The following is a 26,173-nucleotide window of genomic DNA, read 5'->3' as shown; positions in this document are numbered from 1 at the left end:
GGAGGAAATACAAAAGGTGGTGATCTTCAGGAACTGGCAAGCATCTATTTCCAAAAACCATTTTTCTTATTGTTTTAAGGCTCTAAGAGTTCCTAAGGTGTCTTATATTTCTTAATTAATGATATTCTGGAAAAAAAATGTAGACCAGCTGCCCTGTGTTTATAAGTTAATCATCTTTTAAGTCCCACAGAGCATAGCAACTTTCTCCCTCAGTCAGCTGTCTAGCTTGAAGATTTGAATGACTTTGTCATGAGCAGTTAACTGTTCAGCAAGGAATTGCTGTTTGGTTTGAGATGACAGAGGAGATGGCTTTCTGATTCAGGTAGCAGTTCTATGCAAACTTTCTGTAGCTACATGTTATGATATTCCTGGTCAACTTAAGTCTCCAACTGTTACAGCAGATGTATTAGTTTCTAGACATTTTATGATGGGAATAGGATATTCCCATGAAGGAAAAGACAAAGAGGTCATCAAAAACAAGGACAGCTTGTCTGCTTTGCAATGGATTATTCATTTAGGCAGATGTATGCACCAGCTACTTTCTTTTTTTTCCCCACACTATTGTGTAATGTGATGAGTGGTTCACTGTCCCTTGAAGGTACCAAGCATTCTTCCATGTTCCAGTGTATAATTTGCAGTGTACCTCAATCATTTGCATTTGTAGGATGATATTTCAGTGATATTCTGAGGTTTTTGAAATGTCTTACACCACAGGAAACAGTCTTGTCATTTTTCCAACATTTTATGCATGTTCTCAATGATCTCACAAGGTCTTCTCTCAGTTTGTTTGTCTGGTTGAGTTTTTTAAAGTATTCAAATTGACCACATTTTGTTGCTATGGAGATTTTAATATCTTTTTTTCCTGGAGATATTAGATATCCTGGCTTCTTTACATTGGTGTTTCTAGGAATCATGAAAAGCTACCAATAAGAAATGTGAGGGATCAGTGAGAGGGATCTTAAGACCCATCATAATTAATAATGTCTTTGTTCTCTATGTTTTCTCTGTTTCTTAGCAGATTATTTGATAATCTTCTGATTTTTGTATGGTATGAATAAGTAGTTGTAATTGCACAATGGTTTTAAATAATTTGTTGCAACAAGACTATTTCTGGCTCAGTGTCAATCACAGTGTCATGTAAAGAGGCTGGAGTACGTGTCTTTAAAAGCATAATTTACTTGATCCATGTATATAAACTGAAATATAGCACTATAAATACCACTGCTGATTGCAGCAGCAAATTGTACTGAATGGCAAACCAATATCAGCAGTCTTTCCTTAACAAAGGTGAGGGGAACCTGCTGAGGATTGATCCTTAATGGGCTGGGAGACAGTGCTTCAGTGTTTCTTCTCTCATTGTTCTTTCTTTGTGCTTCTTCTTGCAAGGTGTGGAAAATTTTCCTTTTCCTTCTTGTTATGCCTTTTGTGCCTTTGGTGTAAATGAGGTGCTCTGAGCATGCTCTGCAGTTTGTTCTCTTAGTTATGCTAAGACACTGGTTCTGCCCTGCTCTTTAGGTTACATTCATTCAGGGATTTGTAATGATGCCTTGTGATTTGTGTTTATACTTTCTGAGGTCTCTGTTACCATCCTCTGCATGGGCTTTCAAGACCTCTTTCTTCTTTTCTTACCTAGCAGTTTTCTATACATAGATATAAGGTCACTTCAGTCAAACCTGCTTCTAAATATCTTTGGAAAGGTCATACTGATTTGTTCAATCTAAAATATTCTCCAACATGTAAAGGTAAAAGCAAAAACTTAATACAAAGCAATTTAAACTACATCACAACCTGCTCAGACAATATTTCAAAATCATTATAATTCATAATAATTATAGGTTATTCATGAATAATTCATTATTACTTTTCTAAGGGGTTTTTTTGCATATTTTACTTAGATATTTTATTAAAAAGCAGATTACCTACAAATATGCCAAGAGCATAAAAGTAATTATTTGATCTAATACCTTTTTCTGACTCCATGTGTGCAAGAGAAAGGCATAACTCAAAATAAATCATAACTCATAGTATATTCATAATAGACACCTAAATTGTTCTCAGTTAAGTGGTAGTCATCGACTTCTCGGCACTATGCAGATTCCCTCCTTCAGGTATCTGACTCTTGCTCTGGAACTGACTTTGATAATTAGGGTAGTAACAGTGTTATGAATTCTAAACACTGAAGAAGATCCTTCAGGACATTAGCATTTATACAATAATTATGAATTTTATTCAGATTATATTCACTTATCAACCTCTGAAAACACTGACGGAGTATAAATGGCACTTGTATTCATTATGATGTTTTCTTATTTTAGAGACACAGAAACTGGAACGTGGCAAGGGGAGTTGGCTTGTGCAGGGTTCCCATTCAGCCCCGGGGTAGATGTTCTAGGACTTGGACTCCTTGGGTCCAGACAAGCTTATTTTTCATGGTCATTGGTTTTGTTGCTTCTTTTCCATTGTCATTAAAAGAAAACATGTTCCCTTTAGATAATATGAGCCTGGCTTTGTGAAGGGGAAACCATTTGCTTTGTGTTTTCTTGTGTCTACTTTGTACAAAAGAGTAAATCGATGTGGTGCAGTAGTACCTGAGCAAATATGCAACCTGAAACCCAGGTCCTTAAATCTATCTGTTTTCTTTGAGGACCAGAGTGTTCACTCCTGCTCCTTCTGTCTCACTACTGTAGCAGACTTGAATTAGTTCTGTTTTACATTTCATGCTGCTCAGAAGTAAAAAGCTTGTGTTTTTGTCATAGGAGAGAGGTGACCTTTATTGTTCTTTTCTGACATACTTGAGAAATGTACTGTAATAACAAGCATAAAAACATGGGGTTTGTATTGAGTCAAGAAAAAGAAATCAGGGGTTTGCGTAGCAATAGTCAACGTGGAGGTTTCCTTTTTATGCTTATGTTCATCTTCTGCTAGTCTGACTGGAGTCTGAATGCATGACAAAGGATGTGTTGCTGCAATACATTACTAAGATGTACTGCATAGGCATTTACATACCGGCAAATTATATAACACTGTTATGGTAAATAAGTTATTAATGGTGAAATGTGCTGTTCTCTGATCTTTGTGGTGATATTTCTTCTCAGAGTGATACAAGACTCTCAGCATTACTTGGGACCCCTGGACCCAAAGGCCAGAAGGGAGACATTGTAAGCATTTTGGATTAGTTCGGAGAAATTTCAAAATGCCTATATAACCTGTCTCTGCCACCCTTAACACAGTATCTTTGATTTATCACAATGATTTTTGAAGGAATAGATTTTAGATCTGACTGGCTCTTTGATCTGTATAGTCTCATGTCCAGCTTATCGTGCTGTCCTGCAGACAGAGCACTTAAGCATTTCTTCTCCAATATATGATAACCAGAAAGGGAAAAGATAGGAAGAACTGTGTGGCTTCTGTAACACTGTCTAAGGAGAGATCAAATGAGCTGGCCTGATGGTTGGGGGAAAAGACTCTAAAAGCTGAAATTCAGAAAATATTTTTAGTAGTACAGCATGAACATTTAAAGTAAATTTTTTTAATGATGAGACTTGCTATAACAAAAATACTTGTAGTCAGCCCTTAAAAATTATATGGAGGTCAAATTCTGAATCCACTATGTAACACTGTAATGTTTGTGGGCATCTGTCCTATTTAAACAGTCAAATGAATTTTTAACACTTGGATGCCTTTTAAACTTGAGAGAAAAGATACAAGTGCTCTGGATATGTCACAAGATTGGCAACATTTTTTGTTGAGAAACATGCTACAGAAGAGTTGTTTAACTCGATTTGCAGATGTTTAATCTCAGATTTTCATTGCAATAAAATTGTAAGATTTAGTACCCTGCATAGAAAAAAAAAATACAGTATAAGGAAGAGTTTATTTGCATTTGTTATAATAGGAAAGGCTTTAAATATAATTTATTTTGTTAAAAGGGTGAAAAAGGAGAATTGGGAATGGCTGGCACAAAAGGAGAAAAGGTAAATGAATTCCTAACTTCTGTGCATGTGTATGATACTAAAAGCTGGCTGGATTGTAATGCTTATGAATCAAATCTTGGAAAACATGCTCAGGATCAAGAAAATATATTGGGCATAGGAAAAGCTGTCAGTCTCTGAATATCCTTAGTAATTTCCTCAAGCCACTTCATGAGAATGTATTTATGTACGGAAGTAAATTTCCCTGTACCAACAGCTCACTAAATCCTTAACTTTAAACACATTCAGACTTTTACTGAATGCTGGTTTAAAATTACGTTTATATAAGTTTAGGACCAGTGATTTCCTTACAAATGAGATGTTGTTCATACTTCTTCAAGTTACAAATGTGATCTTTGGTATCTATATAAATAAACAGGAGTCTTTAAATTATTAAAATTTATAAATAAACTTCCTAATTTAATATATTTTAGATTAAGCTTAAATTGTCCAGAAAGATTTGGGGAATAGATGTGTTTTGTTTGTTTTGTTTTGTTTTTTTTCTAAGAACATGTGACGTATCCAGTTCTTTATCCACAGAATAACAGACCTCTTGCTATACAGCTGTTAACCTTCCAGTGTGTTTATTTGGTTATATCCTTGTGTATAAACTCTTTTCATGGAGGCAGAAACTTTTTTACTCTGTTGATAGGACAGATTCATGATTTTGTGTGTTATAAAGCACTTGTTTTATAGAATTTATCAGATTTGTATGCATCATCACTCTTTTTAGTTCATGTTCCTGACCTTCCCTGCTGCTTCTGCTTGAAAGAGTCACACATGCCATGGTTTTGTCATTAAATCAACAACATCCTTCAAGTAAACCTTCGGATTCCATATACTTACATTTTATGTTGGTTTAAAAAAAAACCCAACATTTTTCAAGCATTCTCCACCAAAACGGGACATACATACTAATGGTTGGACTTGATGGTCTTAAAGGTCTCTTCCAACCTAAAGGATTCTATGATTCTATGATTCTACTTACCACTTGAAATAAACCTGTGTTAACCTCTTCCCTATGTTTCCATAGGGAGAGCCTTCTGAGAAAGGGGACAAAGGAGATCCAGTAAGTGTAGCTATGTTTTGAGCTGTTTCTGTGAATAATTTGCATTTTATATGATTGTCATACTGTATTCGTGCTGTAATTATTTTCTTTGTACACTTTCATTAGATTTAGTGGTTATGTAGAAAAGCGTATGTATTGTCTCCTCATTACACATGCATCAAGTTGACACCAGTTATAAATACACAGAAACCCTCTTCTTCAGCATTTCTGTAGTTGGTAGAGTCCAGGAACTGAGTTTGAAGTATGTGCTTTTTTTGTTCCCTGAAGGTTTGTTCGTTCTTTCTTTCAGTTATTTCAGAAAATTATAGGTGGGCTGAACTGTATGCCTTTAATTGTTTTACCAGTTTATGTGTGGCATTTAACATTAGGCCATTTTATGTGTGCATATTTTTTTTGTGCTTCTGGGGGATATTTTAAGAACACTCATTCTGTAAGAGTTTGTTTACATGTGTTGCTTATTTTTAATCAGCTATTGTCCACTGTTATGACATCTGACAAAAGCTAGTTATGTTGTTTAATACACAACTGAAGGTTGCTCAGATACTTTTGATTAACATACTATAATAACCAAAATGAGACATACTATAATAATGTGTGGGTTTGGCGATGAATACTGTGTCACCAGTAGAGATTTAGTGGTGAAGAATACGTTTTAGACTGGAGAAGTTCTTAAGCAAATGTATTGTTTTCAAACCATTTTTCTTTACAATGCTTGGAAAACCTGGAAACAGTTTGAAGATGAATGCCTTTCAGAGTTTGCACAAGGCATCATAAATTCTTTAATGATTTCTCAATATTTGTTAAATTTGCAAAGTATGTTATAATATTTCAAGGTAGCAAATTAAACTCTTAGTTGATCTTAATTAAAGTATTAACTTCTTATGGTTGTACCTGTTATTTTCAGGGTGAAACTGGAATGGAGGGATCAAAAGGGAATAAGGTATTTTTTTGCTTCTACAAACAATATATCACTGGTGTATGTAGCTGATACTGGGAGCCACAAGAGTAAATCTGGGTACTTTATTTTTTTCCCCAAACAATATCATTAGGGTGAAACAGGAGACCCTGGGCCACCTGGTCTTACTGGAAATCCAGGATCAAAGGTAGGTGAAAGATATTTTTGTGGTATTAATCACAATTATATTCTGTGCTATTATGTAAGAGGGCTCTGAATGCTATCAACTCTTAGTATTTAAGGGCAAAGAATGCAAATAGTTTATATCAAAAGTTTGTGCATGGATCATAGCTATTTTACTTTTAGTTCACAAAATTCTTTTGGCCTCAGTCTGCAAGGAATATTTATGCAAAGCTCAAGCATTATTTGGTCACTCAAGGATATGTACACCAGCTTTACAATTATAAGTCCACTGGCAGCTGAGTGTATTCTTTTTTACCATCAGTGAGGCAAGGAGCAACCACTGCCAGTACATTAGTGGTTTCTATGTTAAATCCTGTGAGACTACAGGTGATGCCAAATGCCTTGCTTTGAAGAAAGTAACTGAAGCACAGATTTCTTGAGATTCTCTCATGGTGCCTTAAATTTTGTCAAATAGAGGTAGAATTGGAAACCGTGAAAATGTAAACTTCACTGAACACTGTTCATGTAGGATATGATCATACCCAAGTTCCTTAGATGATTTTAAAAAGTCCCTGGGAGAACTGCTGTAGTGTCCACAAAACTGTGTTCTTAAAAATAATTCTCCACTCTAACTCCTTAGACTGCTTTTTGGAGGCTAATGTTCTTCCTTGGTAGGAGCTACTGAAATAATTGTTATTATTCCAATGGAAATCTAGGTCACCTTCACACTGTATACCTTCCAGAAGGGGCTCATAGAGATCCAAGGGATCATTAGAGTTTGCATCAAGTAATCCATTTATCTCTACTTCTCAATCCCCTTTTCTTTCAGTGCTCTAGAGTCCTTCTGATGAGATCTATTCCAGAAAGAGAAGGACACCTACTACACAGTTAAAAAAATCACTTCCAGATCTGTCCCTCGAGGGAGGAAATATTGATTTACTTCTTTTGTTTTGTCTTTCCCTTTAGATAATGCCTTTGTATTTGCTTTCTACATGCCAGTCCCAAAGATTTATTGGACTATATGTTAGATTAACGGAGCATGAGTAAACTCTGTACTTCTTACTCTCTGTAGAAGATCATTCTTAATGACATGTTTTAATCTATTTATATATGAGAACGCTTTACACTGAATTAAAACAGGTGTGTTGTCTTTTACCTCAAGCGTGTATTATATCGTTTCACAGGGACTGCAAGGACCTCCAGGACCTGTTGGACCCAGGGGACTGCCAGGAGAAGTTGTATGTATTGTGCAATTTCACCAAGCTATTGAAGTTTGTGTGAGAACAATTAGCCAGCAAAACAGTACCACAGAAGTTATCATAGGTGCTCCTTTTGTGAGTGGTGCCGTACCAATCAGGTGTCAGTCACAGTAGTTGGGATACCTCAGAATAGACTTCTGCTATTTGCTTTTGTTCTGTTGTCCTTGTGTTACCATCTGAACAGAAATTATGATACTGATTTGTCTGATTGACAGATAATTAGCTCTACAAAAATCACCCATCTCACAGGAGTAGGTGAAAATGAAAAGAATCTATGGAAGACTTAATAATGTTACCTAAGAGCTGGAAAGGACAGTGTTTGTGGAGAGGAACGGGAAGAAAAGGGAAGCAAGAGTACCCCATGGGTTTAAGCATATGGCCTTCCTCGTTTCTGTCTATGTTTTTTTATTATTCTGAATTGGTTTGCTTCCTGTAAAGTGGGTAAAGATTAATAAGGTGAAGAGAGCAGACTATTACTTCTATTATCTTAGAGTTTAGATCATATTTATGAGTAAAACTCATATTCAAAGCAAGACATAACTCCATTAAAACTAGGGACAATATTAAAATCTTTAGCCAGAGTAGAAGTATTAGTTGGAAATAATTTAATAGAAAACTCCTTTTTTAATTGCTGTTCAATAGATTAAATTACTGAAATACTTCTGCAGAAAGTGGAATGAGGTATTATTCTTATTATGATTCCAGTGTAATTCTGCAGAGGCTTACTGACAGTAATGAAGTACCTAAAGCCACTATATGGTTGCCATAGGTGAAAAATAACTTAATTTGTGAACACTGGCAGGTGGCAAATAATGTGTTTGTGCATCCATGTGAGAATGTTAAAACCTGAACTGTTGAACTCTCAAGCAGAAGCCTACTACTTGTTAGGTGTAACAGTAGGGGCTGCTTTTAAATTTTGATAGCACCTGGACTAAACAAAAGTGGCACTTCCTGGGGTGTCCAGTTAATAAAGAGACATGAGGCGTCATCAGTTTGAAGGCTGACCAAGTGTGCTTCTGCAAATAGACTACTTAGATGGTAAGAACTGAGGTATGAAGGTACTCAGAAGATGAAGTGGTGCCAAAATAGAAGGGTACCTCAAACGAAAGAGGGGTTCTCTCAAGAAAGAGCAGGAAGATCCTGGCTGGAGGAAAGATCCTGAAAGTGTGGGAAAGTCATGGATATCAGAGGGGTGCATGGAGACAGTGGCTAAGGTCCCTGGCAATGAATGCCTGAGAATGGTAACTGTGAGCAGCTGCACAACACAAACCAAGGCAACCTGCTGCCCAGCAATCCCAGACGAGCAAGTCTCCCTGCTGGAAAGGGAAGTCAGGACCCAATGAACGTAACACTAAGAGGGGAACATGCGAGACTGTGAGCTAATCAAGAGGGGTAAAAATTCTTATCTCAGTGGTTCTTAAATAAACCCCAATATCCAGATCCCCTACAGGTGTCAGATGATGTCAGAAGCAGGATACAGATGGTTGACTGAACTTTGACATCATGGCCTGTTGAAGGAGGCCCTCCAAGAGGAGTTGGGGGGATGGAACACCTCACCAGAGGTGCATTGTGCATGTCACCTTTATGCCTGTAGGTGAAAAACTGATAGGTTGCGATTGTCAAGGCTGTGGGAGGGTCTCAGACAAGTTTTAATATAAATGTAGTTATTATGCTTTCGAGTGCCCCACATATAGGTCTACCAACTGGTTGGGATTAGTCAAGGTCTAATAGGGCCCTCGTTTATGGAGTTTTAGTGTGCCTGCAATCATTATGCCACTGGGCAACAGACTAATGGGTCTGCTGGCCAGCCAGGATCCCTCAAACTGGTAGGGTCCTCCCCCAGCAGCCAGCATGCCTGTAACCCTTGTGCTTCTGAGCAGGAAGAACACAGGTGAAATTTCAGCCCCATCTGAATACTCTAGGAAATATCATAAACTATTAGGCACTGTTATACTAAGCATGAAGGTTCCCTGGGCATTTGGCTTGTTACCCTAATATAGCAGAAGGCCTCCTCTGAGGAGATGGCTGCCTATCTCCCTTCCAAATTATGGCACAATCCATTTTGGGTGTGCAGGCAACTATGTTTTGCCTAATCTCACAGGGAAAATGAAAGTAAGATTTGGTCCACAACAGTGGTGTTGTCACATAACCTAACAAGAGGAACGTACATTCTCTCCCTGGTTCTCCTCCATTTCCTTTGTAAGCCTTAAAATGGTTTTTAAGGAACATCTTGAAGGTTTGACTGATTACATCCAAGAAAAGCAGGCAAAGGAGAGCTTGGATTTATCCTAGAAGTTAAGCCATTCTCCTGAAAAGAACTGGGATTTTGGTCTTTGCTCTGTGGGTTGTTTGGTTTTTATCTTATTTCTACACACAGAAGCATCTAGGAGCTGCTATTGCTGCATTTTCTCTTACGTCTTTCCACACATGCTCTGAGACTACTTTATGGAAGAGAACTCTTAATTTGAACAGATTTTAAGTCATAAACTTCATTAATATTAAAATACAGTTCTGGGTGGTACACAGCTGGCAGAACTTTTTTATTGTTGACCTGTTAAAAGCCTTTGGGATTTAAGAAAAAGTGACAGCTGGAGTACAGCTTCTTCAGCTCCTGGGAGGGAAAAGAAACTGGAGTTCAAATCTGCATATAGTCATTTTGTACTGTGCTACTTATTAACCATTTCTTTATAACTTACCTACTCAGTTGAGGCACGCGTTTTTTTTAATTGTGTCTAATTTACCTGCCCTCTATAACAATGGTTTGTAAGCCTTTCCTGCTGTGCTTCTATTAATATGTAGATTCCAAATCTTGCTGTGAAAGATAACAAAAAAAAAAAATAGATAGAAATAGATAGATAACCTGCATTTCAGGTTTGCTTGTGTGGCCATCATCCCACTCAAGGTCATAACTGATGCTTTTGAAACTGCTGTTCTGCTGGATCTTGGACCAAGTGATATTATGAATAATATATATACAATGTTTGTAGATCCTAGTTATGGATTAATTTGGAGATTCATATTGTGTACACACAATTCTAGTATACAAAAGCATATATTTAAACATATTACAGAAATATGTATCTAGATCCAAGCTCTTTATTTTGTTTTATCTTCTAAATATGAAACATGGATTAACAAATCTAATAATTCATTTTATGCACCATGATGAAAATTATGAAAGGTTGAAAATTGTTTTACTTTCACTTATGTCATCAAAGATTCGTCCAGCAGATTAGACTTGCTTCTTTCCTAAGATATTTCTTCAGTTTGGTCCAACAACCAAAAGAAATAATCAGAAAAATCCTTAGGAAGAAAGACATATTATATATATCTTAAGTCCATATCAAAAGAGAATAAGGTAGGACATGATGCCTGATCCATAATCAGTAAATTTAAAGTTCCATATATTCTTATAATGATTTTGTGTCAGTATAGGCAGAATATTCTCCATTAAGGAAATTTTTTTTTTTTTAATGCTTTTAATTTGGTTGGCTGGGTAGGACAAGTCTGTGTTAAGAACAGAATGCAGCAGAGAAAGTGCACATACAGCTGTTGAACCCTCAATACTGGCATGAAAGTGTGTCATCCTTCATATGTCAGTGTACATAAAACTATGCTTTACACTGTGAAGAAAAAGAAAAACAATATGTGTTTCCTTATCTTTTTCTTGGAAAGTTCATTTTTCATTCCAGATTAAGTATCATACTAAGATTTTACTGTTTGGTTATGGCAATTTTATCATTACACCAGAAAAGGTTTTCTGTATTTGTTACAACATAGCAAGAGAACACAATTTAACCTTTGCTATTATTTAAATAGTTTCTATTTAGATTTTAATCTATTTAATTTCTCTACATTTGTAACAAATCCTTCATAAAAAAGGCAAAGGAAAATACTGCACTTAAAAAAATTAAATGTGAAAATTAAAATGTGAAATATGAGAAGATATAGACAAAATAAAAGGATGGAATGTATTTGTTTTGCTGAAAATATTTGACTGTCCATTAAATATCTAAAACATTTTAAAGGAATTTAGTGGACTGAGTAATGTGCAGGAGTAGGAATTCATTGAGACTTTTAAGATACAAATTTGAAGATACAAATTTAAATAACTAACTAGTGTAAGAAATTATGCAGGCCCTCCCAGGTGAAAAAGATGAGACAATCATTTACAATTCAGGTTTGTACCTGTTATGGCCTTCCTTGAAAAAAGGATTGATTTCTAAGACTTGGAATTATTTTGAAATTGAAGAAAGAAAGCTGTAAGTCTCTGCCATTCTGCACCGATAGGGTCCAGAAAATAATCTTGATTGTATTTCAACTGATTATATTTCAACTGATTCATATATTTGATTAATAAAGCATTAATTAACTTGCACTCTTTAACATTTTGGGTCAGTGGGTCATGGTAAAATTGCTTTCAACTGTAATTTTAGATAATCTTCAAGGGAATGGCTATAAAAATATACAGTTATGTTCTTATTAATTCCAGGGTTTACCAGGAGAGCATGGGGAACCAGGAAACCCAGGAGTTAAAGGAGACAAGGTATGTTTTAAGTATTTTTAATTAAGCTTGATATGTTACAGCATATTAGACTGTCATCTCTGAAGTAACCTCCCACCATTCTGTAGTGCATCTGTGTGGCTGCTATATGAATTTATTTTAAAATCTACAGGCAGCAGCCCTCTGCTCCTCAGAGATGCTGCAGGCCAATTTGGCAACCCGATTGCTTAATATTTCAAGGAGATTGCATTGGGCTCTTACGTTAAATCTGTGCAGCGCAGATATGTCAGTTCAGGCCCTGACCACAGAACAGCCTTTGCAGTGTACTGTCCTGGCCAGGCTAATGTGTAAAAACCCACTTCACAGTCAGGCTTCTTCACCATGGCAGAGCAGTGGGGCAGCCACACGCTCTCAGCGTGTGGTTGCAATCATGGAAAACTGAGAGAATGCTAGTTACTGTTAGTGGTTCTGTGGTCCATGCCTCCTCTTCTTCTGTAACGTCTTAAAGGGAAATACATGGAATTTTTCTGCTCTATTTCTTCTCAAAGTACTGGCACTTTCTAGGATAACCTTGATAATATTTTGTTTTGTTTTGTTTTTCATAAGAGGAAATTCTCACATTTCAGTTAGTGATTCTGATTTATCTTGTAGGGAGACCCAGGTGGGCTCATGGGACCACCTGGACATCCAGGTCCAAAAGGTGACATGGGGCCTCCTGGACCAAGTCTGCCTGGAACACCAGTAAGTCATTAATCTGAAAAGGACCTAAAGGCTTTATTTCTAGTGACATTTCTAGTGACATGACTTTGTGTCAAAGAAATCAGAACAAATATTTTTTTGGATGTAACGTCAAAATTGAAATATATCTTATAGTGGTATTCTAAATGCATTAAAATATTGTCTAGAAACAGAGAAATAGTGCAAGGGTCACACATGTTCTTAGAGCTAGTGGTATTAACAAGAAAGACATGTAAGTTTGTCATGGTTTATTCCACTAAAAAAACAGCTAGTCTCTTTGATTTCAAAACATAATTTGTTGTTTTTTTTCTTTTTTTTTTTTTTTTTTTTAGGGTCCCACTGGTGTTCCTGGAAACCCGGGTCCACGGGGACCAAAGGTATAAAATACATATTTCTGTTTCTAAAAAAAGCAGAATATTAATATGCTAGTTTACATTTTCAGATCTGTTGTAACTAAAAGTCTTGTATCCTTCTCAGGGAGAAAGAGGACTACCTGGTGTACAAGGAGCACCTGGGGAGATGGGACCACCTGGGATAGGCATTCAGGGATCACCAGTAAGTATACCAATGCCCAGAATTTGGGCTTCTCACTGTGCATCACCGAGAAACTGCAACAAGTAAACAAAGCACAGTAAAAAGCCATGCCATGAACTTCCTTCTGACTAAATTCCCAACTCAGCATCTTTTCCTTTTATGCAGACCCAGAAAGATCTAGTACTAAGTGAGAAATGGGAGCCTTGGAAGACAGAAGGAGTTAATGAATGCTTTACAGATGAGCTTCTTAGTGATAGTGTTGAGACATCTTCAGACTGTGTCTGTTTCTAAGCAACAATTGTTCACAAAACCCAGCCTGAGTTACTGGTACAAAAGAGAAGTATACTCAGTGTTGGAGATGATGGCATTTTTAAATTCATGCTGGTATTGAAAGAGGGAAAGACACATGGAAGAGATATGGAAAGCTTGACACTAGCTCCTAGCTCTTGCATTTGTGGTGGCTGCTAATTATAAGCTTAAGTCTACTGCTTAAAAAAATTTCTGATATTGATGGTGTAGATGGTAGGTGGTACATTTTATCACATAAATTCTGCTGTGGTGAAGAGGGCAATCTCTGTTCAATCCAGGTTAATACACACATCTGATATATTTCGTTTTATTGACAGGACTCAGGAAGAGAGAAAATGGTTGAGAAAGGTGACTAGAGGTTCACACTGAGATCTTAATCTAAAATAACAATCTTTAAAAGTAATTTGTTGTGTTTAAATATTTCCAAATCTGAGTTGTAAAAAATAACACGTTTATATTTAATCTAATTTGGTTTATTCAATAAATACCAACTTTTCTTTTGAATCTCCTGGCTAAATATCAAGTTTCACCACAGATGATTATTCTTTGGTATTACTCTCCCTTAAAAATGGACCTCAGCAAAATCTTGAATTCTCTAATTTTGGCAAAATTATATTTGGATTTAGAGCCAAACCTTGGAGCAAGTCTTTCTTGCAGTGCAAACTGCACCAATATCTCAGATTTGATATTTTTTTTTATGAAATTCATCTCCCTTATCCCAAAAAGTGTGACTACTGATTATTTGGAGTTTTCTCACAGGGTCCTATAGGTCCAACGGGATCAGCAGGTGTGCAGGTAGGATATAAGTTTTTTTCTTTAATACAAAAAAAAAATTAATTTAGTTTAAGGAGTTTACTGTAAAAAAAAAAATTTCCTAAATGGCCTTTCCTGCTCTTAGGGCCCTAGGGGACCCCCAGGATTACCAGGAACTCCAGGTACCCCTGGTATTAATGTAAGTGAAAATTCTCTATATATACTGCAAAAAGTAATGTCCCTCATCAATGATTCAAGGCCATCAAATTTTACATGTGTTTCCAGGGCACTCCAGGAAGAGATGGAAAGCCAGGACTGCCAGGCCCTCCAGGTGACCCTGTACGTATACACAGAAAGGTTGTGCATTTGCTCTGGTGCAAACATTTTAAATTTAAAGGAGGCCAGATAACATAACAAGTCTAGAAGTCCAATTAATTACATTAATTTGATTATTCTATTATTATATCCTTTGGGGTTTGGAGTTTTTTTACTTGATTATATTGCAGTATAAATTCCATTTATGTTAACATATGCAGGATAAATACCTTGTTTTCAGATGTTATAGTTTGTATACTAGAGCTTCTGCCAGGCTATAACTTGGCATGCTGCTCCTCAGTCTCAGAAGCAGTTCCGTATAATGAAAATTTTCAGGATCATACTTTGATAATTCCTGTTAGAAGACTGAAAAGTTTGGGGATTCTGAAGCTAATTTTGCTATGCTACAGAAAGAAGGCATTTATTTTTAATGAAATTCTGAGACTACTTATTCTCTGATGCCGTTAATTGCCTTTAGCACAAATAAATAGTTAAGTGACTGAGTCTGTAAAGAAAAGCACTAAATAAATTCTGATCCTTCACCATACTTTAGGAATTATCAGCTTCTCCTGGGTATGTATAACAGCAATGATTTGTACTTACGAATGCTATAGCTTTACAGATTTTGTGAAGTCCAGTAGTACAGGATTCAAAGAGCCTGCACATGTCTCAGACCAAACTGAACCAGTAAAGATAATTGATTATATTACATGGGAGTCAGGAGAGTGTGATATGTATATCTGCAAAACTGGTATAAAAGCAAAACTTCAGTTGTTATTCCTGATCCTGTCTACAGTCCCAGCTACCTCAGGTCTTTGAAAAAGGAAATTTCTCTTTAGAAACAAATGTTTACAGAAGCTTTTATGACAAAAAATGAAGCTTTCTGAATTGCCTGAGTGTTTTTTCAACATAAGTAAAATATGCTGATGTAAATAAAATAAATAAAAGTACATAGATGATTGGAAGAAGCAAACAAAAACTGGAGCTTAACAAAAGAATTGTTAGACTTGCCTGTAAACCTATTGTTTTTATAGGCTTTGATATTTCCCAAGAGATTTTAGACAATTTTGAAGACAACAGGGAGTCACAGTGATAGTGGTGGTATTTATTTGAAACATATCAGAACAAAGGAAAACAAAAATTACATTTGAACTGTATTATGCCCTTTAGCGAGATCTCTGTTCCTTACCAAGGCATGAAAAAAAAGATGCTTTTCAGAAAATACATAACATTAATTTAATTGAAAAAATAATTAGTTAAAGAGGTATTAGATACAGCATGAAGATCGGGTGTAATTCACTCAAGGAATGAACCAAAGCAGTCTCTAAGTGGTAGAGAAGTGACCTATGCATGATAAAGCAGAAACGCAAGATGGCATAATTTATATGAATTAAGTCGTAATAAGAATCAGTCACAGAGTAAATCAGATTTTTGACTTTGGAAGGTTAACTTTCTTGGGAAAGACAAGGAAACACTCATGTTACATACTTTGGCTTCAATAAAACTTTGAGACTGTCCTCATGATGTTTTTATAAGCAAACAAAAATGCTCGTGAAGTAATTGCTATATAGTTAATGCTTATAAAAAAATATGGATATATATCTATCAGCAGATTACTGTCAAACATGCAAAGAGACAACCTCTTGCTCAGTTCTTATTGATTTAATTTGGTCAGTATAAGCAGATACTCAGAAGTTGGACTGGGAAAGTTTGCTAGCTTTTTGGAGATACAATCAAAACTTAAAATACAGAGGCAGTATGGAGTCAACAAGATTAAATTTGAGATCGATTAGCATGAAGTGCTTAAGGAAAAAACAAGCACCATAAGTAGAATAGGTATGGAAGGCACAGTCCACTGTGAACTAACTGTAAATAAAAACTCTGATGTCACGGTTAAACAGAGGTCTAAATAGTAATGTTTACTAACAGGAGAATCACTGCCTTTTTCTCTCTTGAAATACTCTACTCTATGGAGGGAACATTTTAAAAGGAAAATGTAGCAAGCAGGAGTGGGTCTGGAGAGTTAAGGCCATTTTAACGTTTTCAAAAGCCTGTCATATGCCATACATTTATTCAGAGTTCAGCATACACAGCTGTGACTCTATGGTATGTGTGCAGTTAGGCTGGACTTGCTGTCAAACTGTGTGACACAAACACAGTAGGCTTCCTCTCATACCTGGTGTGCCCTTGCAGCTGGTGGTTAGGACCCTTTCACAGAAGAGTTTGGGGGCCTATACCATACAATGATGTTGCAGCTAAAATAAGAAAATTAGAAAAGAGGAGAAACTGAGGAAATTAGACTTGTGTAGTCCAGCAGAAAGACCAACAGGTGACGTGGGAATAGCCTGTGTATTGGTAAACTGTTGTCACAAGAAGGGTGAAAAGTCAGGCCCTGTAGAGAAGTGGTTGTTGTTTCTAAGCCTTGTTACAGGTTTTTAAGAGCAGGTGACACTGTGTGTGTCATAGTTTACCTTTGTGCAGAGGATGGACTAAATACCTTACATAGTTATGTGCTTAAGTTGTGTTAGGTGGCTATGTCTCACCCTAGAAAACTTCTCAGCATGCTTTAAAGGTGGTGATGTGACCCTGTAAGTGAAGCGCTCCTGGTTACACTGAAGTGTATTCAGCAGTGCTTTGCTTGAGCTGGTGTGTGACACCCATTGCTCCCATCAACAGGTTTTATAATACACTACAAAAGTGCTTACTTTTCATTTTTCTTCTTCAAGATGGAATGATTGAAACAGACTGAACAAAATCTGTCATGAATTTTGAATGCATCTAATTTTATAGTGTGCCCAGGGCTATTCTTACTTTAGCAACTGCAAGAAGAAATGAGCATTGGTAATTGAAGAGTCCATTTGTGAGTGAAGCTCTGATAACCAATGCAATTGGTTTTTACAGAGTGTCTTTAAATATAAGCTTAAAGGCAGCACATGGAAATCTGACATGTCTAGCAGTATGATGTAAACTTATTGATTAAGCTTTAAGTGGGTTATTTAGTATTGGTAGCAATTTAGCAGTGGCACCACAGAGTTTTGTACTCAGTGGTTAAAGGCAGGACAAAATACTACGTATATATTTGCTGCAGCTGGATTATTTCCAGTATCTGAGTGTCACAGAGGCACCCACAAACCAGACAGCAGTAGCTACCCAAAATGCAGATTTATTACAACCAAAAATTACCCGGCTCTCTGACAGACCAAAGTAATTTACAGGTTAGCATGTCAGGTAGGAATATACTACTACACCACTAATTCCTAAGTTTTAGGAATATTCCTTTTAGAAAGATGAACCAAAATGTGCACATGCTTGCTCATAAAAGGGAAAACAACCCACTCCCCTGCAAAATTTCCCTGGGCAGCATCATGATCCCAGGGGAGTGGCCTTGATTGTAAACCCACTTGCTCCGAGGGAACCGGTTCAAAATCAGTTCTCTGGCTGGACTCCATTTATACCCTAGTTGAGTTTAACTGTGCTAATTCTAATTAACTGGGAGGAAGCACATGACAAGGGCAGGCTAAGGGCCTGAAAAAAATGTAATCAAGTTTTAATGGCCGTGAAACCCCAGTCTTTATCGGGTCTTCACTAAGCCTTGGTTGTTGTCAGGCCTTTGTCAGGGTGGCTGCATCTGCCACACAGAGCTACTTCATTAAGTTAGTTTCAGCATCTTAACAGTTCATGCTACATTTCACAGTGAGTCAAAGTCTAGGAGAAAGCAGAAGAGCAATTGAAGTTGATCTGGTGAGAAAGTCTCGGAGACTCCAATAGCAGTAGGTTGTTGCTGATATGCTGCAAAGCCATTAATATATTATTATTATTACTTTAAAGTGAAATTCACTATGTTCTGGCGTTACATTATTGTCATGGTTTAAGGAACTTCACTGGAATTGTAACAAGGAATTACATTATTATGTTGCATAGACAGCAATATTTAACTATATTTTGAAACCCAGATTTTTCTTCTGAGTTTTCATTAAAAACTAGCTTTGACCAATATATCTGTAATCAGCTACATGTGTAATTAAAATTTAGAAGCAATGAGAAACCATCAGAATTGGTAATGTTGTGTAAAATATTAACTGCAGCTGCCTTTTTTAAATTTCAGATTGCACTGCCACTTGTGGGAGATATGGGTGCCATACTGAAGGTAAATGTTTTCAGAGGTTAAATAACTTCGAGTACTATAAGCATGCTTTTTAAACCGAAATATGCACTTGAAAGTTTCTGTCGGTTCAATTCTGGCCTACTTGGCTAGCCTAAAATAATTTTAAGGTTTTTTTTTTTTTTTTTTTGGGGGGGGGGAGAGGGTAGAAGGATAATACTCAAAAACTGTATTTTATAAGAATTCAAAATAGTATTTGAATGGTATGTGAAAATAGTAGCCAGCAAGTACCCGTTCAGCACATCCAGTCCACAGTATGAATTGCTACAAGTACATCCCATTTTCTGCTTTACTTTTTAGCATTAATATTGATAATTTACCAAATGGAGAAAATAGTCTAGAAATTCTAAGGCAGTATTTTGAAAAGTAATAAAATCTGAAGTGATCTGATGTATTCCAAAATAGGAGAATTTCAGTACAAAAAGCACGCATTTCTGAGGAGGGAGATTATCCCATTCTACTGTCCTTTATTAATATATGTACTTGGTGTTTGTTGACTTTCTCATTCCCAAAATTGATTTCTTTTAGGTCTGTCTTTGGGCTTTTCCCTGATTCTTTCTGTTTGTATTGTTTTTCTCCTGTATGTAGGAATCATTTACTTTAAAATAGCCATAGATTTAAAGCTGGTGAGAGTAGCTTTCATCTCAAGATAATCCTTAAAAGGAAGATGGTTTGGTCAAACATAAACACAGGTGTGCCTGGGACTGTTCAAAATGAAGGCATTTATGAGTCCTCTCAAAATGAAGCTAAAACTGTTAGCCTGGTTTGAGCATCTGAGAGATGGGGAGAGAAGCAAGGATATCTGAACAAGTAGACTGTGTAGAAAAGAGAAAGGATTGAAGAGAAGGCTTTGGGGTAAAAACAAGGGATGGTCACAAAGGCAGGAAGGAAGCAGTCTGCATAGATCAGACCTTCTACCTATGTCATAAGAGTAGTTATTTGTCACTTCTCTTTCTGTCTGTTCCTCAGGGTGAGCCTGGCACAAGAGGTCCTCCAGGCATCCCTGGTAGAGAAGGGCCAAAGGTAAGTCTTGAAGAAAGTACTTTACATTGCTTTGTTGCTTCTTAAATGTAAAAGTCCAGACTTCTACCTTTGACAGTCTTGACTTCTTTGTCTTATCCCTTTCCCTGTTGCATCTGAACAGCATAAAGGTTCCAACACTTTTTACGGTTCAGCCCTATTCCTGTGTCACTTTGCCTTTCCTCCCAGGAAAGAGAGCAAAATAGCCCGAGTCGAGTTCCTATCCAGGGTAGCTCTTCTGTGTCTTGTGTCCACTAAAGGCAGCTCAGATTTGATTGTCCAGTTATGCATTGCCATCTATAGGCTTATGGTAGGTGAGTCAGTCACAGAAGAATCCTGCAGTGAAGACAGAAACCCCACATCTCCCATGAGTGTGTAACAGCTGGACCACCCTCTGCCCCTGCACTGTGTGCCCGTGGGAGTAACACAGATGTTTCACCAGGACTTGAAGTTTCACTGATGTCAATCAAAATGCTACTTCACTGTAATCAGAGGGAATTGGATGCCATATGGTTTGGCATGTAGATAGCTCCTATAGTTGAGCTTAGTTCCATGAAAGTGCAGTTTCTCCATTTCAGCAAGTATTTAAGCTCTTTGATATTAATGTAATGTCTTCATCAAGCCTTTTTGCTAGTTTGCCTACTATGTCAAAGCCACTCATTTACTTTTACCTCAATGGGAGACATATTTTAAAGCTTCCAGGTGGTATTTTTTTTCTGTTTTAGGCATTGTTGCTGTAAGGGCTTCATACAAGCATATATTAAAAGTGAGTCCTAAAATGCCCTACAGAGCATGAAATTTGTTGCTCTTTAATAGAAAGTATTTGTTTGAATGTTACATTTTCACAGGGAAGCAAAGGTGAACGTGGTTTTCCTGGGCTTGCTGGAGAGAAAGGCGATGAGGTAAAATTACTTCTATTTCTGTAGTGGCTACATTCTTATTTGAACCTGAATAAAGATCTAGATCAAGAACAAAATACTCAGAATGTTCTTTAAAACATGCACAGTTCTTTAAAAGTGCTGAGATGGCAATGTATTGCTATAAATAGCCCTTGATTCTGAATTTTCAACAAGATTAAATTATATTATTAAATAACATCTATTCAAGTTTTGTCTGAGGCCTTTTGCTCTTCTTTGTATTTTAAAGCCTTACATGCATTTAAACACTAACTTTTAGGAGTATAGAATAGAGCAATGTATAGGCAAATGCCAAACTTTTTCAGAAAATATTTCATATTTTATAATAAACTTGCTTTCATTCTGTTAGTTTCCCTTTAGAATTTACTTTAAAAAACATTCCATTAGGCAAATACTCTGATAGAAAGAGTCATAGCAGCAATTACTATTAAATGGAAACTGAAAAATGTTTGAAGAGACTGAGTTTAAAATTTTTACAGTATTTTGTATCATATACTTCATTGTTAGAATTATATCTATGTCAGTGTTTTGCCAAAGACCAGGCCCAACAAAAAGGATAACACCAGCAGGGAGATGAACCAATATGCAGACTGTATTGTAGACAGAAATGTTACTATATGAATGACCGCCGGGGGTACAAACAGGTCAACAAGCTCGTACATGATCGACGCCACCCCCAGCGATCCCACAAACGACATGAACCGGCCCACAACAGGTGGTACAAACAGTGAACCGAGGTTGCCCATAGTTGGCATGGGAAACAGCCAGACCAGCCAGTTAAACACATAAGAGAAAGGTGCCCACATGGCAACTCTCACCCGATTGACCCGTGTTCGCAAAGGCCTAAACAGACCACGGCCCAGCTCCAGGGAGAGTCAGGAGGTCTGCCCTGAACCAGGAAGCTCTGGGGAGTGCACTCCACAGACAGACCCTCCTGACTCCCTGCAAGTGGTCCCAGCTTTTATCCCCAAGCAGACACCTGACCTTTGTCAACTCACTGCGGGACCCCTGGGGCTCATTTCCCTTCTGGCTCTCCCTGCAGGGCCGGCCGCACCCTGGGGGGAAGCTATAAGGCAAACTCACCACCTCTGTATGAAGGGCTGTGGGAATCACCCGTATGTCAACCTTAATTCACGGGTTTGGGGTTCAAACCCCAGCATTTCAGTCAGGAAAAAAAGCCATGTGACTCATGATGCCAAATCCAAAATAGCTGCTACAGCTTTAATTTTAAGCTGAAATATTTGCAGTTAACGTTTCAAGAGCAATCTCTGCCAGGAAAAAAAAAAAAAAAAAGGCAGATGCTATTAAGCAAATGAATCTGAGTAAATAAATAAATTTTCTAATGACCTTAGCCAACTGAAGGAGTTAAAATCAGTAGTCTGTTAGAAAATATTTGGTGAACACATCGAAATTCCAAAATACTTAACTGGCACTGTTAAATACATATTACTCTCTTGGAATTTGGGAGGCTGCTACAGGAAAAAGCACTTGGAAAATATAACAGGACTTCAGAGCTTATTGACTGAGGATTTTGTAATTCTTTATAAGCATTTTACATTTCTTTGACACTAAGGCCATAATATAATAAGAATCTTGAAACAGTAGTAGAATGAGAATAATATTCAAAACTGTGAACAATAATGTGTTCATCAGGATCCTTGGCTTCCAAAAGTAAACAGTTGTATGAGGGAGGGGAAAAAAAAAATGCAGCAGACTCATTGGATAGTATCCCTACTACTACTTTGCCCCAGAATTTAACAGATTGTTAAACTAAAGTATTATGCTTGGTTTTCCTCTTCTTTTCACACGATCTATAGAGCTCATTATGTCTCTGCTTCTTAAAAGCAAGTGCCCCTTGAGGTTGGATTTAGAACGTATACCTCAAAATGATGGGGCAACCTATAGGCGTAGCCCAAGCAGAGTTTTACTTAAAGTAAATGGGAAAGAAACACATCCTTTGTGTGCCCTGTAGGGTACCTCTACAATTCAACCTTAGCAGTCTGAGGCATTAGCAAAATGGTTTCAACAGTTCAGACAGTGTTTAACTGCTGAGACTCAAGTGAGATATTAGAGGCAATTAAGAAGGTAATAAGGGAAAGACAAGATTATAACTGGCAGTTAGTTTTTTTTAAAGGACCCAAAGTAAATTCATTCTAAATTTTTGTTATTGATTCTGTAGAGTGCTGTGTTTGTTAGTTAGATATTCACACACTTCACTGTTTAACAGCTGATTAGCTGCCTTAAATTCTGATATTTTCAGTGTTTAGCAGCAGCTTTTGATTATGACATTATGAGTGGGCAAGTGAATTTGTTTTCAGAAACACGTATATAAGAGTTTGCAAAGCTTAAAAGTAACTTTACAAATCTACGAATTTTAGAAGAATGCATTTATTTTCATTTTTGTGATTTGATTAGCATGTGAATAGGAAGAGAGATTGAGAAGCTCACCTGAAGCTCTTTGAAATATACTCATTACCTCCCAAGTGCTTTTGAATAGCCCTTTAATCTCTGTTGAAGCTTATCTCTCTTCCTTTTTAATTCGTTCCTATTTTCAGGGTGGGATTTTACTAACACCAGTAATAAGAATTACAGAAAAATGTTTGTTTGGCATCAGGATCGGGCAGAAAGCATCAGTAATTTAGATAGCATCAGGTAATATTGAGTTGATAATCTTAAAGGTGTTTCCAACCCAAACAATTATATTATTCTTTGTCTTCTCAACAAAAAAAAAAAAAAAAAAGCCTCTAGTGATAGAAAATTAATCTCTGAGGGAAAGCCAGATGCTCTTATCAGTACAACTGAAGATAAGATGATGTACAGGATATTAGCTAATAGTGTGAAAGGTTGAAGGACAAGTGTTATCAGTCAAGCAAGAATTTTCCTCTAACCTTATTCAATTATAGTCTCTTCCCTACATTGTGAGGGTTTTTTTAATTCCTAAAAATAATGTTAACCTTTTAAATGAAAATGTGCTTTAATATGGTTATAATACTGCTGAATATAAGTAGGTGTTGAGGTATAAGTGCAAGAGGCAAAAGACATACACTCTTCTAATTTCCAGGGCCTCCAAGGTGCTCCTGGACTGCCGGGCATACCAGGACCCAGTGGACCATCTGTAAGTCTGTGGTGTCACCTGTAATCTAATCTGTCTCTGCAGAGGCTGCTATAACTGTCTAGGACAACTTCTTCTTCTTAGTTTCTTTGTCCTTTCTTTTAGCTTTTAAGAGAGTAATAAAATCTTACCCATACGGTCTCTAATAAACTATGTTGTGAGTTGGTGTTACTGAAAATACTGTCATTGTCTCAGCTCAAAGTTTATGTAACTTAAATGGGTTTGGATTTTTGGCATTTCAAGAGACTCTGTGAGGTTATAGGATTTATGATGTGCAAACTTACAGTTAATTCTCTATTTGTACCCAAGTTACAGTAATAATGTTAGTAATAAAAATCTAAAAATAATTCCAGCTAAACATTCTGAAAACATTTGATGCTGAAACCAAGTAGTCACTTGGTTTCACAACAAAAAAAAAAAAAAAAATGAGAATAAGCTGACAATATTTAAAGTCACTGAAAAAATGTCACTAAAAATGTTGGTATTTCTGGGAAAACTCCTCTTGGAAATTTTTTAAATTTTATTTTCTACATAGTGAATGGGATCATTATTCATTCCTAGGCTGCTGACAGCACTAATGCGTCCCTTCTTTAAAATTTGTAACACATTTAGGAATTTTAATGTGAAATATGTAAATTGGCATTTTAGCAGTAAAGCATGATTCGTAGTGTCAAGAAATGCCAGTTAAGGTCAGTGCATTTAGTCTGCCAAGGTGAAAATTCAACCACAAACACAAGTTTTACCCTTCAAAGGGCTTATCAGAAGGACACAGCTGTTGTATCAAACAGAAGAGAAATATTGAAACCTGGAGAAGAAGCATAATTAGGTTTAAATAACCTTCAAAAAGTACAAGTTTTAAAAGCTAAGCTGCAGTGCAAAGTTGCTGTACTTCATTGTTTCTTAACTAACCGTAAACCGGTCCTGTGTCATGCAGGGAGCCACAGGAAGACCTGGACATCCTGGTCCAGCAGGGTCAAAAGGCGAAAAGGTATTCCTTCTTTTTAGTCTTGGTAAAGATCTGTGAAGGTTTTGCAATCCCATTGCACTCCTATGTTTTGGGGTTTGTTTTTATTTTTTTTTAATATAGAGTGCAAACAAGGACTTGATGTACATTTTCAAATTAAGTTTTGTGTCTTAATGCAAGTACTTTCCTCTAACAATTACATATATACAGGCTTATATTTTGAAGCATTGCCCTTCTGCTGTATGAAAGTTGCCAAGATTGTTCTCTAAATATCACATATTATCTACAATTTAGGAAAGTGAGAATATGTTTGCGAAATACTATTTGTTTGCGAAGTTACTGCTTACCTTGGCTTTTCATTCTTTTGCCAATATTTTAGACAAAAGTGATTGCATGCTTTAAAAGTGCTTCACAAGTACTGAAAGTTATGGAGTACAAGTTATTCTGCAAAAATATATAAGCTTCCTTTGTACTTAATTTACACAGTTAGAGCACTGCTCTTTATCAGTGTTTTATATGCTTTTTTATTAGGCACTCAATATTATCCATTATACCTAACAAATCAAATCTGTTTCTTGGGCACTTCAGATCAGTGAAATGCAGCAGACACAAACTTAGTTTGCTGCAAAATACTTTCTGTGGCAAGTTCTCCATTTTGTATATGAATAGACATTTCTGCAGGTTTTTTTGGCTTTAGCCTGGAGTGTGATCCTACAAATAATCTACAAAACCTTGACTCTGGTATGAGTAAGAAAGGAAACTATTTTGTAAAGCTCTGAAATTATTTCAGTCTAAAAACGGATTGAAAACTGTCTCCTTAAAGACCATAAGTAGCGGAAATTTACCAGTTATTTCCTTTTTATGTAAGTGAATGCAAAACAGAAGTCTTTGTTAGTTCCTTGGTTACAATTCACACATAGGTGGGAATGAGAAGCTGTGTCTCTATAACTAGTGTCTCACTGATCAAAACGGGCAAAAGAGCAGTGAAGGAAACTGAAATACAGCCAGAGTCTTTTCCTCCTCCTTCCTTCATCTGGGGAACGTGTTTGAGAAATTATCATTTAATATGGTTTCTAAAGTATAGTACTTTTATCCCCTAGGAAGTATTCCAAATCACTCTGGAATCTGACAGTTTCTATCAATTAGCAGGACTATCTGGAAATTATCCTAGTATAAATATTTAATTATAATTGTATTTTTCTGGTGAGCTAATTATTGTCATTGAACATTTAGCTTGACTTTTGCCACCTTACTAATTTTAAATATGCACCTTAAGTGTCTCACTGACATGTTTAATAAGATCCAGCAAAGACACTAAAAAATTCTGGCTGACCTGTTCCAAATTATGCAGAGTTTTTAACTGAATTGTAGTGATGAGATTTTGAAAAAAATCTTGTTTGAGAGATTTGATGTTGAAACCTTTGTAACTCTACACTGTCCAGAGACCCAACCATTCTGCTGGGGCAAA

The 26,173-nt window shown here is 36.6% G+C and overlaps 1 protein-coding gene across 1 annotated transcript in view; it reads left to right on the top strand.

Annotated features, from left to right (window-relative positions):
• The window catches only part of COL19A1 (collagen, type XIX, alpha 1), a 188,893-nt gene that overhangs the window by 136,641 nt on the left and 26,079 nt on the right, over window positions 1-26,173 (top strand). The window contains exons 17-34 of the mRNA XM_008943299.1: window positions 3,096-3,158; window positions 3,930-3,974; window positions 5,005-5,040; window positions 5,945-5,980; window positions 6,090-6,143; window positions 7,303-7,356; window positions 11,870-11,923; window positions 12,533-12,622; window positions 12,952-12,996; window positions 13,097-13,174; window positions 14,222-14,257; window positions 14,361-14,414; window positions 14,501-14,554; window positions 18,636-18,677; window positions 19,662-19,715; window positions 20,561-20,614; window positions 23,691-23,744; window positions 24,676-24,729. Of these exons, the coding sequence (XP_008941547.1) occupies window positions 3,096-3,158; window positions 3,930-3,974; window positions 5,005-5,040; window positions 5,945-5,980; window positions 6,090-6,143; window positions 7,303-7,356; window positions 11,870-11,923; window positions 12,533-12,622; window positions 12,952-12,996; window positions 13,097-13,174; window positions 14,222-14,257; window positions 14,361-14,414; window positions 14,501-14,554; window positions 18,636-18,677; window positions 19,662-19,715; window positions 20,561-20,614; window positions 23,691-23,744; window positions 24,676-24,729 (957 nt within the window). The remainder of the gene's footprint in view (window positions 1-3,095; window positions 3,159-3,929; window positions 3,975-5,004; window positions 5,041-5,944; window positions 5,981-6,089; window positions 6,144-7,302; window positions 7,357-11,869; window positions 11,924-12,532; window positions 12,623-12,951; window positions 12,997-13,096; window positions 13,175-14,221; window positions 14,258-14,360; window positions 14,415-14,500; window positions 14,555-18,635; window positions 18,678-19,661; window positions 19,716-20,560; window positions 20,615-23,690; window positions 23,745-24,675; window positions 24,730-26,173) is intronic.

This window comes from Merops nubicus, unplaced genomic scaffold, assembly GCF_000691845.1.
Source record: "Merops nubicus isolate BGI_N331 unplaced genomic scaffold, ASM69184v1 scaffold677, whole genome shotgun sequence".
NCBI classification, from domain to species: Eukaryota; Metazoa; Chordata; class Aves; order Coraciiformes; family Meropidae; genus Merops; species Merops nubicus.
Note: the sequence above shows the minus strand (reverse complement) of the source record. Positions and strands in the feature narration are given on the sequence as shown.